General features: G+C 39.6%; 1 protein-coding gene and 1 long non-coding RNA gene across 2 annotated transcripts; one reads left to right on the forward strand and one right to left on the reverse strand.

The window, feature by feature from the left end:
- Positions 1 to 124: 124 nt before the first annotated feature.
- Positions 125 to 4,774, reverse strand: LOC137287977 (transcription factor Sox-2-like). The gene is made up of 5 exons (XM_067820343.1): positions 4,744 to 4,774; positions 3,574 to 3,682; positions 2,440 to 2,537; positions 1,458 to 2,189; positions 125 to 264 (listed from the first exon to the last, which is right to left on the reverse strand). Exons 1-5 carry the CDS (start codon positions 4,772 to 4,774, stop codon positions 125 to 127), a joined length of 1,110 nt encoding a protein of 369 aa, XP_067676444.1.
- Positions 4,775 to 10,494: 5,720 nt separating this feature from the next.
- On the forward strand, positions 10,495 to 15,455 carry LOC137288267 (uncharacterized). The gene is made up of 2 exons (XR_010957064.1): positions 10,495 to 10,601; positions 14,568 to 15,455. It is a non-coding gene; the product is annotated as an uncharacterized lncRNA (long non-coding RNA).
- Positions 15,456 to 19,012: the final 3,557 nt, after the last annotated feature.

Below are 19,012 nucleotides of genomic sequence, written 5' to 3' on the forward strand. Positions count from 1 at the left end.
CTTTCAAGAAGATACACAATTTACAGTTATCTTTTAACACCCTTGTCAAATCTACAGTTATAGCAATGTCTTCATCAGAAACAAAACGTGAGTGTATGGGGGCAGATGAAATCCATCAGTGGCATCACATGGGTATGTGCATTCTCTGGGACTGACTGCTGGAATTTGGAGTGCCATGTTGCATGCTGGGATCAACAGGCCATCCCATTTTCCGGGCAAATTCTGGCTCACAAGGAATCCACACCAGGTCTGGTTTATTGATATCTGAAACAATGATCAGTGGACTGATATTGGAAGGGAGTACTGCATGGTGAATGGTACAATAAGTGAAATTATGAAACATATGACAGGCTCTCCGATATACATTTGATTGATATATCTGACAGGAAAGCATTTAGTAGCAGACTTTGGGAGGATTCATCATTAAAAACTTGTAAATGTCATTTCAGACTGCATTTGTTTTTTAACCCATTACATATGTATGAACACTCCTGACAATTTTAGAAAGTGGTTAAATGTACATGCCACATACTGAGTCAAAAAAGAAACTTCACATTGTTTCTTCAGGGCACTATAAAAGAATAAGAGATGGAAAGATGATTAAATTGTTGTTATTGCATTGCAGAGATCTGTGTGATGATTAGGCTACATGGCCGTTCCAAAACGTGGGTACACAAAATGTCAAGTCACAAGAATAAAAATTTGAATGGAGATTGGCAGCCCGCAACTGATTTCTGTGGTCCGTGAGGACAGTCAACCTCTAAACATCTTAGCCCTGGTTCGTGTAGCCAGCAGAAATCTGTCACGTAGGATGATTGATGGTCTTCTGCTCGACGACACGACCTTGGGCAATCATAAGTGGTGCCATCCCATTGCTCTTGCGACGTCAATAACTGATCTTCCCGCTTGCAACATGCCAACGGCACGTTCACGTTGCACATTTGACAATCAAGGCATTTAAAGTACCGTTGGAACTGTGGTTTAAAAGTGTTTTTTTTAATTCTTGAGGCCAATGCAAACACGTGCAAATGAAGAAAACTCATGAACGACTTCACATGCAAAAGCTGATATGGCAAAAAACGTCATTTGCACGACGAATGGATGGGTTTCAGTGGGTTTTACTAATGTTTTTCTAGAGTCGAAAGGTGGGGATCCCATTTCGGATACATAGATGCATCATCAGAGAAAAATTATTTATTATTTTTAAAAATTCCATTTGGTGAACTTTCTTTTTGACTCAATACACATGATATCACTTTCCCAGTACATTACCAGTCCTATGACTTTTGTGGTTGAATCCCATCCGGAACCCAGAGTCTGGCACCTAATCTCCTGCGCACTTTTCTGTTTCATAATCAGATTTGCATTTAAGGAGACAGTCCCAATGCTATGATGAACTATACTATGCCTGACAAACAATTCAAAAGACACAGTGTAACTCACACCTGTCCACTCACCAGTCTTGGAAGAGGTTCCCGGGACAGCAGCTGAGGTGTGGCTGGTGGAAGCTGGTCTTTCACTGTACATAGCAGGTCCCATGTAGCTCATGGCTTGACCAGGATCTTCTGTGGGATGTCTTGTGGCTGACTCCAATTTGTAACCATCTGACCAGTGACTGCAGTAGCCTGTAGTGGCTCGTGACGACCAGTCGTGGATGCAGTGAGCAGGCACATCCCCAGTCCTTCTCTGGGATGGTGTGGTCAGCTCACAGTACACCTTGCCAGTGCCTTCAGATGTAGGTCTGATGTTGCTGCAGACTGTCATGTCCAAAGGCTGCCCCAGATCCCCTGTGGACACCACAGGGGTGTAGGGACCAGTGTATTGACATGGCAGAGGTGCACCCTGGTTGTAGGGACCAGTGAGGTAGGCTGGTTTGGTTGGCTGCGAGTGGGCAGGAATGATGTTGGGGGCTTGTGGATAGTAGTAGGTCTGGGGGAGTTCTGTAGCTGGGTGATGGGAGGGGAGGGAAGGGTGGCGTGTGCCCCATGTGGGACGGGAAGAGGTGTAGGTTGCTGCTGAAGGTGAAGGTGTGGCAGAAGATGCTGAGATTTTGATGTTTCTTGCTGCCTCCTCTTCCTCCTTCTGTTCCCGAGCAGCATCTGCTGCAGCCGTCCGTAGTCTGTCCATCAACAGATACTGATCATAGCGACGCTTCTTCTTGATCTTTGGCTTTGGCTCATATCTGTAGTCTGAAACATAACAATCACACTCTTTGCATTTTCCTGATAGTTGAGTCAAATGTTTATCAGACAGCGTAAATGGTCAAAGGAAGTGTGTAAACAGTGTATATGTATTTACTGCGAAACGTCTCAATTCTGAACATTTAGTCCCTGCTATATAGCACCGTTCACTTGAAAGAAAATGAATATTCCATCATTGATTCTAATCATACACTCTGTTTCATGGGAAATGGTATACAAGTCTGTTTTTGTGCCTGACCTGGGTATTTCCTCCTATGCTCGTTGACAGCCTCTCTGGATAGTTCCTGATAGTGATCCTTCTCCGCCTCCCCCAGAGCTGCCCACAGCTTGCCCAATCTGAAGCACACATCATGCAGGTGGTATAAAAATAATTATTTGGATGTCTTCCTCCATGGTCAATGCAGAGCTTCAGAAGCTAAAACCATTCACTCTTATTAGTCCTGACTCATTGCAAACTGTACAATTTGTGGTTATCATTTTGAGTTTTGGTTGAGTCTTTGGACAGGTTAAGGTGTCAGACTTAATTCGACCATACAGTGATTTGTGGGCCTGTGGTCACAATTAAGTGTCATTTATTCACCTGATCCTGAAGTCACTGACCCCCTACTAGCACAGGTGACACTGACTCCCTGGGTGTCCTAAGGTGACTCTCATAACATAGATGACACTGGCTCACCTGCCTCTTGTGACATGTATTCATCTGATAGTTGAACACAGACTGACTTGAAACAAGGAAATGACTAATTAGATACAAATAACACGCTGTCGGTAAAAAACTGACTCACATGATGTATCCCAAACTGACAACTGATTCCTCTGTAGAACTGATAGGGGCTTGTAGAACACTGGTTATCCCGATTTCCAAAATATAATTCCCACTAAAAGTTTAGACACACTTAAAGCACTCACTATATGTCATGTAAATGGTTACATCGAAGATGAATTTCTCCACTAATGTTTTGAGGGAACCAACTGCCCACCTGAATTGCACCAGGATCATGCATCAGGTTGCTGAAACGCATGTGCAAATATTATGCATGTGAACAGCTGCGTTTTGGTGCCAGTTATTTTTCGCAAATTTTCACTGATTTGTATCAATTAGTGAACTCACGACAATAATCTTTGTTCTGTTATAGGGCAGTTCAATCGTGTAAACAGAACTGCAGTACTTCCTAACATGTACCTTTAAAGTGTGTGGAACATTTTGCAAATGTTAGTATAGTAAGTTGACTGAAGTAAGTGGCTATATTTACACCAGTGATTCTAAACCTTTGATAGGATGTCTACCAACTTGCCTGACACTGTTAATGAGAATTCACCTCACCTGATGCTGAGGACGCTGCCTCACCTGATACTGATGACCCTGACTCACCTGATGCTGATGACATGATTCTCCTCTGTAGGGTGTTCCTTCTTCACCTTCGGCCGATACTCTCTTGCAAAAATCATAAAAGCGTTCATTGGTCTTGGGATCTTGGCAGCTGTGAGAGATGTATAACACAGAACATGAATTTAAAAAGGGCGACAGGTCTAACATTTTCATATAATCGTATCTTTTCATGAGATTGGCAAACTGATCACATTCCACTCATGTCAGTAGTCTTGTGTCGCTCTCTGAAGTGTTATTGAACTTATGCATATGAATTCACATCATGTCCACGGTTGATTTGATCAAATACTTTCTTGTCCTTTGCTTGAACTCTACTTTTCAGGAGAAATGTATCAGATCCAAATTAGTGTCAAAATGTTTCCCACTAAACAGGTAGATCAAAGGAAGAGATGATGATGTGGCTGCAATCAATTTCCAATATGCTTTAAGATAACTTCATATTTTCTGTGATATGTTTCAATCTACTGTTTCATGTGTCAATTTCAAATGATTTGCAGTTCTGTCAAACTTCATTACTGTCGTCAAACAACATCAGTGCATCTTTACTGCACTGCTGATAAAATTTACTCGGAACAATGTTTGAGGTAACACAGGCAATATAAAAGCTAGACAGGCTTGCAAAGAGGGCAGCTGCAGCTGCGTGGTCCCTAAATATACATGTAAAATGGTTCGTTCCTGTGACAGTGGGGAAAAACTTTTCATCAATGTATACATGACATTCATTCTGATTTAATCCACTGAAAGAATTTAAACTGTCAAGAGGCTTAATGCGACTTGAGTGTGTATTAGTGTGTACAGAACAAGCACTTGTCCGGAATAGAATAGATAAAATGATTATTTTAGTAGCCTAGCTAGTTCTGGCCTACTTCAAACAGCAACGATAACATCATTTTCTATATACCCTAAATCTGAGTTCGTACCACATAACCCATTAACAATTTAACGTTTTCGGGGTGGCATTTTCAGGTTACTAGACGTTTAGAGACAGCCCTGTGATTATATATCCTAGGTCGGTCTTGCCCAAGGAGATGGTCTTTCGGTCATTCATGATAGCCTCGAAATCGCATCCATGCTGACAGGCCTTACCATCGATCTGGTCAGTGCAAGTTATATTTTATCGTTTGCAAGCAACGTGTTACTTGCAGTACTCACGTTTTCCCTTTTCCGTCGGGATCGAAGACATGTTGATTGTTCTTGCTTCCGTGAATACAAACAGCGATTATTCTCAAGACAGGCCTAATAGACTATTACGTCATTCATATAATGACGTCACAATAACGTCACTTATCGTGTGGTTTCATACACAATTTCGCGCAAAATGTTGACTGGGGTCCTGTCTAACTGATCAAGTGGAACTAGTCTGTTACGAATGTGCGCTTGTCGTTGCACATTTGGACCAAATACTTTTAATCTATGGGGCGATGCGCAATGATTAAAGCGTTTGCTCGTCACGCTGAAGACAAGGGTTCGATTACTTACATAGGTATCATGTATACAGCCCATTTGTTGTGTCCGTCGCGGTATTTCTGGAATATTCTGAAATGCGACGCAAAGCCAAACTCACTTAATCGTGAAAATGCATTAAGTGTTACAACAGAGCTATTTACATTTGCACGGATTTTATATCGCAAAATGTACTCATTGAGTAATTACTGGGGACATATTTACGGTTTTGAATACCATTATGAAATTAAATAGCAACGGGTTACAAAATGTTATCCTGAATGCCATTTTAATATTATATACTGATTCATTGTTTAGCGATTAAAGTAGACCATATATAGACAACAAATACTAAATACATTTGTAATATGGGTTTAAAGAATTCATGAACATCGTTTCGATTTTGTAATATAGAAAATGCGTGCATATTATTGAATGAAATTGTGCTGGTCTTAAATGAACACTAATATGACCAACTCATCTAGTAAAAAATCCCCTTCGTGATATGTCACAATAGTAATAATTTCAACCAGGTATTTTACAACTTCAACTGATAACATAACTAGGAAGCGTCCGCTTCCACATTCTGGTGTTTTTCCCCTGTGATTTAGCGTGTTAGTCAGCGTATAGTTTTGTTGAGTGCAGCTACAAAGGTAACGACAGGTATAGTGTTGCAGTATGGTTATATTTAGTTTTCTCCATCATCTTGTAACAAATTCGAAAACGTATTAACGCTTCGAGTTTGTTTCAAGACCATATGCTGCACAGTACTTGTAACTCCCCACTCATTAATATAACTGGTCACTTTCAGATGCCTTTACTCGATCATTGTCGTTTAACATTTGACTATCTACTCTTGAACACCTATTGCGGCTCAGCTGCGTCCCTTGCTGAGGGCAATGTTACATGCCAACGGCAATCTTTCTTGGTCTTTGTCAGAGGATAGTTTACCGAAAAGAGAGGACTCATGTTTGATATTCTACAACGGTGGTAGAGAGAAGTAGTAGACGTTGACAAGCAACGTCAGCGACACCTTATAGGTTATTGTTTTCATTCATTTTCATAATGCTATTTTTGACAATTTTTAAGATATTGAGAAAACAGTATTAGGCGTTGCGATACCTTTTCCCGCGTGTTTTGTTTCACTTGTGCATCTTGAACAGCACGCTGTGAATAGTCCGCTTATACTGCCTGTATCCTCACAAGGACCATATGAGACTGTGTTAACAAGGTGTCATCCCAATACTCAATTATTTTCTTCGTTTGGTAGTGGGAATTTCACTTCCACTGAAATGAAGATTATAGTTAATAAAGTAATAAATAGATGAAGTTACTGAGCATCAGTTCGCCTCACACCTGTACACACCGAGTCATTATCCGACATGCTGTTTGGTGAATATCTGTCGTTCTCTAGCATTTGATACACATGTCCAGCGGAACTGTGCGTAGGTCACGGATTTCTCTTTTATTTTCACTGAATTAATCGTGTGAGGAATAAATGAAAATGACTGTTTATACCGGACCTTTCCCGCATACTCGTGAATTTTCAAAGTGCTAACACAGTCATTATTACCCTGCATGGATAACCCATGCTGATTACTCTCACGACCTATTTCAAAGGGTACCCAGTTTCTGCTGGGCAACAAACTCACTAGCTTGTGGTGCGACCACATATGTCACACGGGGCAAGATCAAAGTCCTAGAAACTCTCAGGAGTCAGGCAGCCAAAAACTGTCAGCCATCTAAAAAGGACTGTTGTTTCATTTAAAATTTGAAACGTGGTGTAGACTATAATGATTCTATTTCACGTAGAAGAAACTTTCCCCGTGATCATGCAGTCTATGTAAAATAGAAATACATGTATGTTCATCGGGTAATGATCTCTCTGCTTTAGAGTTTCAAACAATGTAGGTCCTCAACGAAGACTCGTATCGGATTGGATATAATACCATATCTTAATTATTCCGATCGTTCATTCGTGTAATATCTGATAGAAATACGGCGCATGATTTCTGCCTGCATTGATTCAGTTTACTTTTCTCACTGACTAGCGGTACGTTTAACATAGGTTGTAATGTACACAACAAGCTTTAATACAAATAGTGTGAGATACCAGTTTAAACCAGTTGTTGTATGTACATTAGACGCGAGTTAATCTTTTTGAAAAAAATCAGTTAACGGGTTCTATGACCTTGATAAGTCGTAACATTTCAGTACAAGGTTGCCTAACCAAGTGTGACGCGAAATCCATCATAGAAAAGGGAGAATACGGATACAAATGTGTAGACATGCATATCATTGCGCCTCTCGTCCACTTGACCCTATACACGTACTACGTGTATATCGCAGTAACATACGTTTCCAGTTCTGATAAATCATGATTCACAACATGTGTATATATAGACACACACACAGACACACAACGTCAGGAGTGGCCTCACCTAACAGATCTAACGTCTACATTATCTCAGTGCTTAGCTCACGGCTAACATAGTCAGCAATGTTATCATCCAACACCTGAGTGGTATTTATTTCATGATACTTTCTAATCATATTGACATGGCACGGTTCTTTTTTACATATATAGTTCGTATCACTGTGTCTTATGGACCATCTTACACGTACTGGTTGATCTGGGTATGGCACAAATACTATAAAATACTCCAGGACTGAAATGTCTGTCCTGAGACATCTTTATCCTGTCCTGTGAATCTTTCAAATTATTCTAAGCAGATTTACAATCTTTGGAAAGCCTGGCCTGTAACATAATCCAACAAACGTATACCAGACCTATTATTAAGCCATAGTTTCTTCAAGTGCTTTAATTGTCAACAGCCACCATAGAGCTAGAATATTGCGGAGTGCCGCTTAAAAATAAACCCATAAAAGTGCTGAAACAATATATACACCAGGCCAAAAGGATTTAAACCCAAGGATTCTTGAACTGACTCCCCTACAACAAACAACAAACGAATGTGTTCAACATTGACCTTCTCAAGATGTTGAAAGACATTTAGAAACTGCATAAACATGAATAGATGACACGTTTTATTGATAAAAAATAGATGACCTTTCACAGCTAATTCTTGCTACTTCATCAGGTCAGATTCTCTTGGCGAAGGAGCAAGGATTAGCTCTGAAACGTCATCTACTCATAGTCCTTCTCAGGTTCACAGCAGTAAGTCCTTGTCATATTCTTAAGAGTCTGATTGAATCTGATTTTTGCCCTAAGATTCAGGGTGATATGCGCCATACAAAACCTTGGCCAAACTGATACACAGCCTGGACGAAATCCAAAAGAAAACCATCTGGAGTTAAACTTGATTCTTTGTCAAGAAACTCAGAGCCAGAAATTGAAATGTTTGAACAAGAACTAGGTTGAACTATACATCGTTTCCTTTAACCACGTGTCCAGCAATGGAACCAGATACGTTACCAGTGAAACCAGATACGTTACGTTACCAGTGAAACTAGATACGTTACCAGTGAAACTATATACGTTACCAGTGAAACCAGTTACGTTACCAGTGAAACTATATACGTTACCAGTGAAACCAGATACGTTACGTTACCAGTGAAACCAGATACGTTACCAGTGAAACTATATATGCTACCAGTGAAACCAGATACGTTACCAGTGAAACCAGACACGTTACGTTACCAGTGAAACTATATACGTTACCAGTGACACCAGATACGCTACCAGTGAAACTATATACGTTACCAGTGAAACCAGATATGTTACCAGTGAAACTATATACGTTACCAGTGAAACTATATACGTTACCAGTGAAACCAGTTACGTTACCAGTGAAACTATATACGTTACCAGTGAAACCAGATACGTTACGTTACCAGTGAAACCAGATACGTTACCAGTGAAACTATATATGCTACCAGTGAAACCAGATACGTTACCAGTGAAACCAGACACGTTACCAGTGACACCAGATACGTTACCAGTGAAACTATATACGTTACCAGTGAAACCAGATACGTTACCAGTGAAACTATATACGTTACCAGTGACACCAGATACGTTACCAGTGAAACTATATACGTTACCAGTGAAACCAGATACGTTACCATTCGTTATCCCATGCGTTATAACTGCCCCACAACTGACATATATTAGATGCACACAACTTCAAAATAGTGATGATACAAACAAGTATTTATTTATAAGGTATGACATTAAGGTAGGTAAGGTCAACATAGACACATGCCAAGTGCTGTCAGATTATGTCTTGATATATCGACTCACAGAAGGAAGTGTGCTAGCAGAAGATATCTCATCAAGTTATACAGCTGCCGAGACTGCATACCGCGCAAAATCCAAATTACGATTTTGATTAAGCATCGTACTAACTGGTTGTAACGTTTCTGGTTTGACTAAGGCAAAAATTTGGCAATCATGTATGTCCATCTGTCACATTTGTCTGTGTCTGCAATGAAGCCAAATTATATGTAGTTATTCATTACATCCAGTCAGTAACAGCTACTCTATATTCGGTTCTTGAGTACATATATGCACAGAAGTGTTTCTTTACTGCAAGCCAAATACCTGTAACGTAAATTGTCGGGTATTTAAGACAGGGATATTAAAGTGGAAAGAAATCCTAACTTAAGGGCGTTTACAATATTAATAATAATAATGCCTGTTTGTTATGCGCTATAATCCACCTACTAGTACACGCCCAAAGCTCAGTAGGGAAGCGAGTGAGTGAGTGAGTTTAGTTTTACGCCGCACTCAGCAATATTCCAGCTATATGGTGACAATCTGCAAATAATCGAGTCTGGACCAGACAATCCAGTGATCTAAAACATGAGCATCGATCTGCGCAATTGGGAATCGATGACACGTGTCAACCAAGTCAGCGAGCCCGACCACCCGATCCCGTTAGTCGCCTCTTACAAGCACAGTCACCTTTTATGGCAAGCATGGGTTGCTGAAGGCCAATTCTACCCCGGGACCTTCACGGGTAAGTAGGGAAGAGGGAGAGAGTCAGTTATGTAAAGAGGAGAACGATAAGACTTCAGCTTTGATTTGAAAATTGAAGGTAAACGTCAACACGAGAAAAACGGACAAAATTTTACTTTCGGCCGTCATTTATCATCTACTAATATACAGGTTGATTTGATGTGCTTCTAATATATAGGGTTATCATGCATGTTATTGAGACAATGTGCCATAAAAAGTCAGCATGTATTTTCTTAATGACACAAACACTCAAAATTACGTAAATACAAATTTAGCAGAGAATGAAATTATATGATACAAATGGTTGTGATGCAGTTCTGTATCAACGTAGCAGAACAGAATACCACAAGAATACCACAGAATACCAGTATTTCCTAAATGTGCCCACAAGGTTTCCATTGGCTTGTGTGTGATGGAACATGTCCAATATGCATGCTTAAGATGCTGTATATATTAGTGTTCTCTGCATCTGCGCAAGTACACAGCGCTGACATCACTCCCTGTCTGAACAACCGAGCACGCATCCAGGCAGTGATCAGGTAACGTGTATTCTGCGGAACCTGCTAACTTCACGGCACATGCACAGGTGAGTTGCCCCATATTTAGATACTTCTTGGGGATTTTCTTTATCATAAAAATACGCCAGCTACACCAAATGTGGCCGAGAGCTGCGATGGAGTCCTACAGTCAAGACAGGATCCATTGCCTCTCTCGGCTAGCTACTCTAAATGTCGATCACTTCTGAAGGTCACACCGACCACAATATGTTGTCTGATAATGTGTGCAGACGGATTCGCGGTGCATCTATTCGTCTCTCATGTCAAAACGATTAGATACCAATCTAGATCGGCCCACACCTTAGGCTATTTTTTGTGTGGCGTAAAATACCATCTACGCAGATATGGAAGTACGGAGAGTCATGTATATATTTTCTGTGTTTGAACCTGTGTTCTCTCCAACAAGAACATGCATGGTATGTCAGAGCCCGCTAATTACAGCCTCAGAAAATGTGAGTTAGTACCGGTCCGGCAACCTCGTTCCTTCTAACAAATTTATTTCCATTTATTACCGATCTTCCTTTTCCAGAAGTGTTTAAGCATTTTTCTCTGGGTTTAAAAAGGTTCGGTAAACTGAAATCTAACTGCACTCAACAATATTACAAACATCAACATCTCTCCTCCAACCACCTCACACACGCACGCACGCACGCACGCACACACACAACCTGCACACATACATACAACTGACAGTCATCATGCGTCATGTTATGGGTTTTGCAGAAATGCATGTTTGAGTTATCTGCCCATATATCTTTACATTTCGGAAAGGAGAAAATGCAGTCGCTGATTAGGACCCAAGACGGGACAAATAACGAAGTTTTGTTTAATGCTACTTGCATCGAGCTTTTCAAGTGAGATGAACGTAGAGTCAAACGTGTGCAGTTCTCGACATTACCACTCAATACTGTTTCACTGTCTGGAATTTTCCTCAAATTAGAAGAAATGGTGAAACTGTAAATACACATGTATGTGAAAGGACGTAATAGCGAAATGGATGGCCGAATCTAGACAATATAGCATGTAAAGCAGCTGCTAGAGCCCATATTCTCCTGTTTCTGTACACCTTTCATAACAAACGTTGCACCTTTATTAACAAAAGTAAAAAAAAAAAGAAAACAAACCCCCCATAAAACCAAATACAAAATTAAAAAATTAGGAATCTAAGATTGCCTCCTGGGCAATACTGACGGTCTTCAGACCTCCCCAAACACTCCTCGTCGCTACCTTTACTATTACATTTTCTTGGGACACCAAATGGTTGGATGCCAAATGGTGCGTTCATTACAGTGTTATAGAGATTAATTTGGCTCTGATTCAATGCTGATGACACAAACGCAGAATTCACAAACTGCAGAAAAACAAACAGGAACGCACACGGTAAAAAAATCAAACTGCTGGAGAGATTACATCCCAGCAATTCCAGAACACTGCTTGTTTTCACCAAAGAACAAAGCAGCTATAGTTTGTTATAGAGGGAAGTATATCTTGGGGCACTGGAAAACCAGAAAGAAGGAATTATTACTAGATTTTTCAGACGCGCTTCCTTCAGCTATCGCACCACTAACAAACTGTGAAAGTCCTAATGTCCCACCCTGTTTGTGTCGTAATAAGGGGCATCGTATTGGTCAGATTCGGGTGAACTTTGTGTTCGGAGTGTTTATCAATGCAGACTTGATCTCGATGTTGCATGGCTAGGATAATGCTGATGGAACGTTAAGCCCAATTCTACTCAACTCAACCAAACCCGCTTTGCTCGTTGGGCATTTTGCTATTTCATCGCTTAAAAATCCCAAACGTTCGTGCTTGTGTCGTACTTGTGACGTAGGTATTGAACTAAACATCATGACATTGTTAAGCATAAGTAACTCAATCATCATCAGTTTGACACCTTCAAACATAAGATCCGTTTTGTCTTCGCTATGACATTTTTATGAACCCTATGAAAACGCGTCTTGGAAAAATTGACCAAATTCCAAGGCCGATAACTCTAAAACTTTTCGTGATATCTACATGACTTGAGCAAACTACGTAGTCCAGGGTTTTGGCTTCTAACGGCGTATCGATCACGATTTTACTGTCTTCCGTTCTGGAGAGGAAGATTTTTAAACACGGGCACCACCAAAACATGAATATCGGCCAAAAGTTCAGTTTATCCAAAACTGCGGAAATGTCCTCTGTCGGATGATGATGTATACATCAATTGAAAATGTGGTCAGTTTATCTCCTCTAGTTTGGGCGATTTTAGGATTAAAAGATTTTGACATTTTGGTTTTTTGCCCTTACCGATTGCTAGAAGTCGGGATTTTCAATACTGAATCCATTTCAGCCTGCAGGCTCTCATGCCTGAAAGTTTTATCGAAATATATCGACCCCGGGGTTGGTTCAGAAGAGCTGGTGAAAAACATCGTGCAAATGATAATAAGGAAAACATTCGAGAAAAAGCAGCAGATCTTCCAGAAGGCCATCTGAAGACCTAACATACTTAGTACTATTACGAGTGTGTATTTTCTGTATATTTTGTTCACAACGTTTAGTGCTTGGAATAATAATTATGATCCGTCACATTAAGTATAATAGATGGTCAGCTTTTTTAAGATTTTGGTAGCAGGCTGTCCGGAAATTATCTGCCCTTGGTTTTCTATTTGTTACTTCCGGGAGACTGCTAGAGATTTTTACAGTGTTGGCGATAATCGTATGTGCCCGAACTTTCGGGAAAGGACTGAATACATATAAAAAAGCTAGTTGAGGTTTTGAGACTGGGGGACACAGACTTTAACTGGAGTAATATCTTTCTGCATCTGTCAACGCCCGATCTACTGCTGCCTGACCTCTCGCTGTGTTACATTCTGCATAACTGTTTCGCTCTCGCACTAAGACTTTGGTGAGTTTGCTATATTATATTTTGTGACCCATTGCTTTAGAATTTGTCTCATTTGCATTGTATTTGAAATCGGTATTGTGAAATTGACTTGTGACTTTGTATAACTTGCTCTCTTTGATAATAATAATATTTGAATGTTTTAGACTTGTCTTTGTTCTGTTTTGGTGGTTCACAGGGGGTTTCTTACATCGTTTGTCACGGCATTATGTCCACTGTGTGGATTTTTGGCTGATTCAACCGAAATCACTCTTTAACTATGGAAAAAGGTGCTCGCTCAATCGGTATCACACAAATTTTTCAAACTGTGTCTTTCAGTTCACTGGTAATAATTCAAATGTTTGAACTTGAAACTTTGCGGATACCGGGACGCGTCACGTTGAGTTGTTCCACTCTGATTCGACGACCGATGTTGGCTTGGTTGATTGACAGCTGTTTGGGGGTGCTCTATGCTGATTGGCTAATGGTTTGGTAGGCGTGTCATTTTATGTAAATGAGTCACCTGAGTCATGTCACGCCATTACCGAATTCTTACACCGAAAATGTTAATCGGTGGTAACAAAGATATCTGTTTCGATGAATTTGATTATGTTTAAAGAAAATATTGTTGACAGCATATATAGTATTTGTTGTTGAATTTAATTATAAGGATTGACTGTGTATTTCTTTCGTTGCATTGAGGTATGAAACTAAAAACCGATGTGCAAACTTTTGTAAGAATCCGGGTAGCGGATTCTTACAAAAGTTTGCACACTGGTGTTTAGTTTCATACCTCAATGCAATGAAAGAAACAACCAGTGTGCAAGCTTTTGTAAGAATCCGCTACGCGGATTGATACAGTTTGCACATTGGGTTTTAATACCTCAATGCTGAAACACACAGTCAATCCTTAAATGAATTCACAATGTAATATTCCAGTGTGTTCGTAAAAATATACTGGACTAATGTATAATAGGATAGAAAACAGTTGTTTTTTTCTTTTTCAAAGTATTGTTTGCAAAATGTTATTTTTGGTCAATATTGAAATTCCCGATGTTTATTGTCAGTTTTAGTTCTTAAAACACAGAAATGAATGCCTTTTGTAAGGATGTGTTTACGTGCTGGTTTATTACAGTGTGAACTATAGCGCCAACGGGTTTCCGGCAAAATATGAACTCTCGACCTTGGATGTGTCATTATAATGGTGAAACACTACATCACGGATGGATGAGAAGGTGCCCCATGTATGTATGGTTATTAACTGACTTCAAAAGGATTCGCAAGATGACTTCGTAGATTTAAATGGGAACTTCATAATCCAAAAGGACATGCTTGGTGAGGATCATTGAGAGAAGATTATACCTTGAAAACAGTATTCCATGAAATTGTTACAAATGAATCTTGTTACAATTCTGAATGTTGAGTCTGTTCCTGTGATCTGTCACAATCAACTTCGCTGTGGAGAAGACTCTCTCAACTTCAGGTATAAACAAAATTTCAGTTGCATGAAAGGACAGTAAAAGAGCATTATATATTGCATACCTGTTGCATATGACCACAACCACATTTTTCTTGAAGAATAGACATGTATCTACAAGAAAAATAGGTTGTGTCTTGTTACACCTTCGGTGAGATTGCTCCTATTTTTGTAGGCCTTCTGAAGAATGGCCACTGGACTATTAACAATGTTTGGATACAAGTTTCAAAGTTGACTCCTCACTCTGGCTGACCAGGGCCTTGAGAATGGCTTGTGGTGATCAAGTGCCCAAATCCACAGAACCCAGTTCCTTTACTTCACTCACTCTGTGTCTGGTTGATATCAGGCCCGAAGTGCTCTGCTGCCAGCTGTGTTATCTGAAAAAGAATCAAACAAGTTCACACATGTAATTATAATATACATGTTAAATTTACAACTTCGAAAGGTTGAAATGATCATCTGAATTAATACTGACACTGTGTTAAGTTTTGCTTTGAAATAGATTTCATTTCAGATTTATTTCAGAAATATACCATTTCAAAGAGATTTCTGGTTATCATACGTAAATATTCAAACCGATTACTTAATCATGATTCTCTGGAACACAAAGACGAATCTTCTGAAAGTAAAATGTCATGAAAGCAGCGTTAATATAGATGTGTGTGATACCTCAGCATCCCAACCAGCAGCTAACGGAACCGGATATCGATGTTCAGGCTGGCTGACTTTGTAGACAGATGTCATCATATCCAAAATTCATAGATCGACACTTATGATGTAAGTTACTCAGCCTTCTGGTTAAAACTGTTGCCGTGCCTATACAGCTTGTTCCGAAGGTTTGCAACCATTCCAAAGGTCCCTGTCCCTTTCCTTCACTTGGTATGTTGCTGCCAGGAAGCCTTCCTCGTTAAATACAATTTACTTAGATTGGATGGTCATGGAATTACTACTGCCAGTTAAACCCAGGGGCGTGTTTTATGTGATACCAAATTTGAAAAGAAATACATGAGATATACATTTGAAAAGTCAGACGTGTACGTCTAAAAGCCCAGGGCCTACTTGCACAATACTATCTTAGAGGTACAATTATTGTAAATCCTTAAGATCGCGATCTTAGGCTTCGGCAGCTAATCTTAGTTTTTACGCAAGATGGGAGTGGTTTCCCTTTGCATATTATGCCGTTGCCGTAAAATCTGCCTTCCTTAAATACGATGTATGTTATGTTGTGACAGCGCAGATATCTACATATATTTCTTTTCGGTCATAGTCGTGTCAATGATTTGGTCATAGTTTACCATTACAATAATCCACAATTGGATAACGTACAAAATTATGTTTCTTTCTAATTCTAAAATCTAAAATTAAATCTGACGAGAGATAAGAGATTTAACATTTTAAATATAGTACAAGTATTCTTCAAACAGGAAAATACACTTGCTGAGGCATCTGAAATTTGCGTAAAAAGATTTTTGCAATAAGAAGAAGAAAAAATAATTATCAACAAATAGCGTAAAGCAATTAACATATTGTGGGTAAGTATTTAACAACATATACAACACACACGGAATAATATATTTTTCATATTTCCCTGTCATGCATTTTCCACAACACTCCCACAGTCATATCACCATTTCATATCTTTACAAATCTAATGCTTGGGATTTTTGGGATTTTACTCCAAATAACACCGACCAGATGCCAAACTATGTTTCATTGACAGCCATTGACAAATTATTGTACATTTAGGTGTTATGTCATAAGGACATTTAATTTATATGTTATCTTTTAATTTTCATGATTATTAGGTCAATACCTCAAGACCCAAATTTGTTCATGTATTTGTTTGTATATCAATATTTTCATAAAACATGATATTTCTGTGGTTGCAGTATCACATTCTTAGTTCATAAATCAAATTAGAATGTAGAAAAAATGGAGAATAACCCACGAGGTACGAGTGATTATACATGTTACCTTCCATGTTGTCATTCATTTTCCTTCTTCCACGTTATCATTTCCTTCAAAGATTTGTGGGTTGTTGTTTTTTGGTTTTTTTTTGTTTTAATGAAAATTCTGCAAGGTGCGATTAAGGAAGCATTGTCAGCTATGTGCATTAACCAGTTCCACGTTTTATTTGCGCTGCATGCTATGCGCACTTGCAGACAACTATACACAGGAGTCGAGTTTAAGAAATTTCTACCTCCAGCGTTGAAGAGTTCGATCTTAGTTAAGATCGCGATCCTACATCCATTCTGTCTTAAGATCGTCTTTGTGCAAGTAGATTAGGGCAATGGTATGGTGATTGTAACGTTGATTGTAGGGGCCTAAGATTGATTGTAACTAAAATTGCTCTGTGCAAGCGGACCCTGATGTAGTTTGATCAAAGTATCCACTGTCCATACCATCGGCGTCCCAGTATCAGGTCCCTGTGATTAAAGAAGTTCGCTCTGATGGATGTGGCTTACCATTTTCAAAAGAAATCATTAACACGTGACCATTTCATGCAGTATGAATACAGGAATCACAAAGAAGACAACGAAAATGAACTGTTACATATGTTATGTTTTGGGTTACACTTTCTTAGTAAAGTACAGATTCTAGTACTTTTTGGGAGTTGAGTCCCACTTGGGATTCGAACCCACACCCTTAGATTCAGACACCTAATCGCCAGCTCACAAACTCAGCTGTCTAGCAGCCCGCTCAGCCACTGTGGCTTCCATGATGAATGGTTTACCGATAAACCTACACGTGCTACCAGACCTTTCACAGAAATATTAAACACAGCTGAATGGGTATACCGCCAAACGTTGAGAACTGATCCATTTTTACACAAACAAGAGGAATATATTCAGTGGCGGACTTTTCATTTGAGAGTTAGTGAGTAAGTGCATGGGTGAGTGAATGAGTTAAACATTTCGCCTCTTTTGGCAATATCACGGCGGTTCACACCAGAAAATAGCTTCAAATATTTTACCCATATGGGGAATCGAACTCGGTTTTTCGGGTGACGAGCGACCGTATTTCCGAGTGCGCTTCCCTGTCGCCCTTTGCATTTGAGAAACAATGTTATTTCATTATTCGTTTTAATTTCCGGCCCCTGTCTTATTTTAATATTGATTAAGGGTTTCTGACTACGTACGCTCTTTCCAGAGCAAATCTGCTAAGTTGACTTTACCCACACAAATCTTCTGAGTTCGACATGTCTGAACATATCTGCCACGCTGGGTTTATAAATAGAGCAGCTATTCACTCGTGTTCCTGACGTAAATGTGTTTCTGGTTAACCGTATTGTGTCACCTGATTGGGCATGCAATTACGTGGCGTGAGCCAGCGAGCCTATCAAACCAGATATCACTGGTATAAACCCACGTCATGCTTATATATATGTAGAGAGAGAGACTATATATCTCAGTTTATCTTTTCACTGATGTGTTGTGTGTAATCAGTTGCCACGTCAGGTTTAATTTAATCACATCTTTCGATTCTTAGAAAATCTTGCTAAAAGTATTGACACATTCCAAGGAAAATAACTGATATAAATAGACATGATGTCATTGACTGATGATTAGATGTGGACAAATGATGAACGCTAACTTCGTAATAAAATAATGAGCAATGTTGGGGTGTAATTTCTTACTCCTTCACAACGATGATACTGTTAACATATTGTATATATTTAGACCAATGAAATCAGACATACAAATCTTTAGTCCAAATTCTTTAAATGTCTAGATTGCACAGTCTGTAATGCCTATATAACTCGAACCCATTAAGATCAGGGCAAGCATTCGTCTTCAGCAAATAATGCTTGACGTGAAAGGCGACTAACGTCACCCGACTGACCGGCTCGACCACGTAGTTGATGCATGCCATTGTGTCTTAATTGCGTGTATTGGTGCTCATGATGTCAATCACTCGGTTCACTAGTCGAGATTCGATTATCTACAGACCGCCGTCATATCGGTGGGACATTGTTGGAGTTAACCGCGTAAGTGCACGATCACGCGGGTAGAAAAACTTATCTGATCCGATTATAGCTTGTGTGAACGTTGGCATGAATATACATGTAGCGACGTGTGCATAAAACTATCTCCTGGTAAGCA

The sequence above is a fragment of the Haliotis asinina genome, chromosome 6 (genome assembly GCF_037392515.1).
Source record: "Haliotis asinina isolate JCU_RB_2024 chromosome 6, JCU_Hal_asi_v2, whole genome shotgun sequence".
Taxonomy (NCBI): domain Eukaryota; kingdom Metazoa; phylum Mollusca; class Gastropoda; order Lepetellida; family Haliotidae; genus Haliotis; species Haliotis asinina.

Coding starts and splice junctions, on each gene's coding strand:
- LOC137287977 (XM_067820343.1), bottom strand. CDS start 4,774: ATGTCTTCGATCCCGACGGAAAAGGGAAAAC. Junction 2,190..2,439: donor GCATAGGAGGAAATACCCAG/GTCAGGCACAAA, acceptor GTTATGTTTCAG/ACTACAGATATGAGCCAAAG. Junction 265..1,457: donor GGGAACCTCTTCCAAGACTG/GTGAGTGGACAG, acceptor TCATTGTTTCAG/ATATCAATAAACCAGACCTG.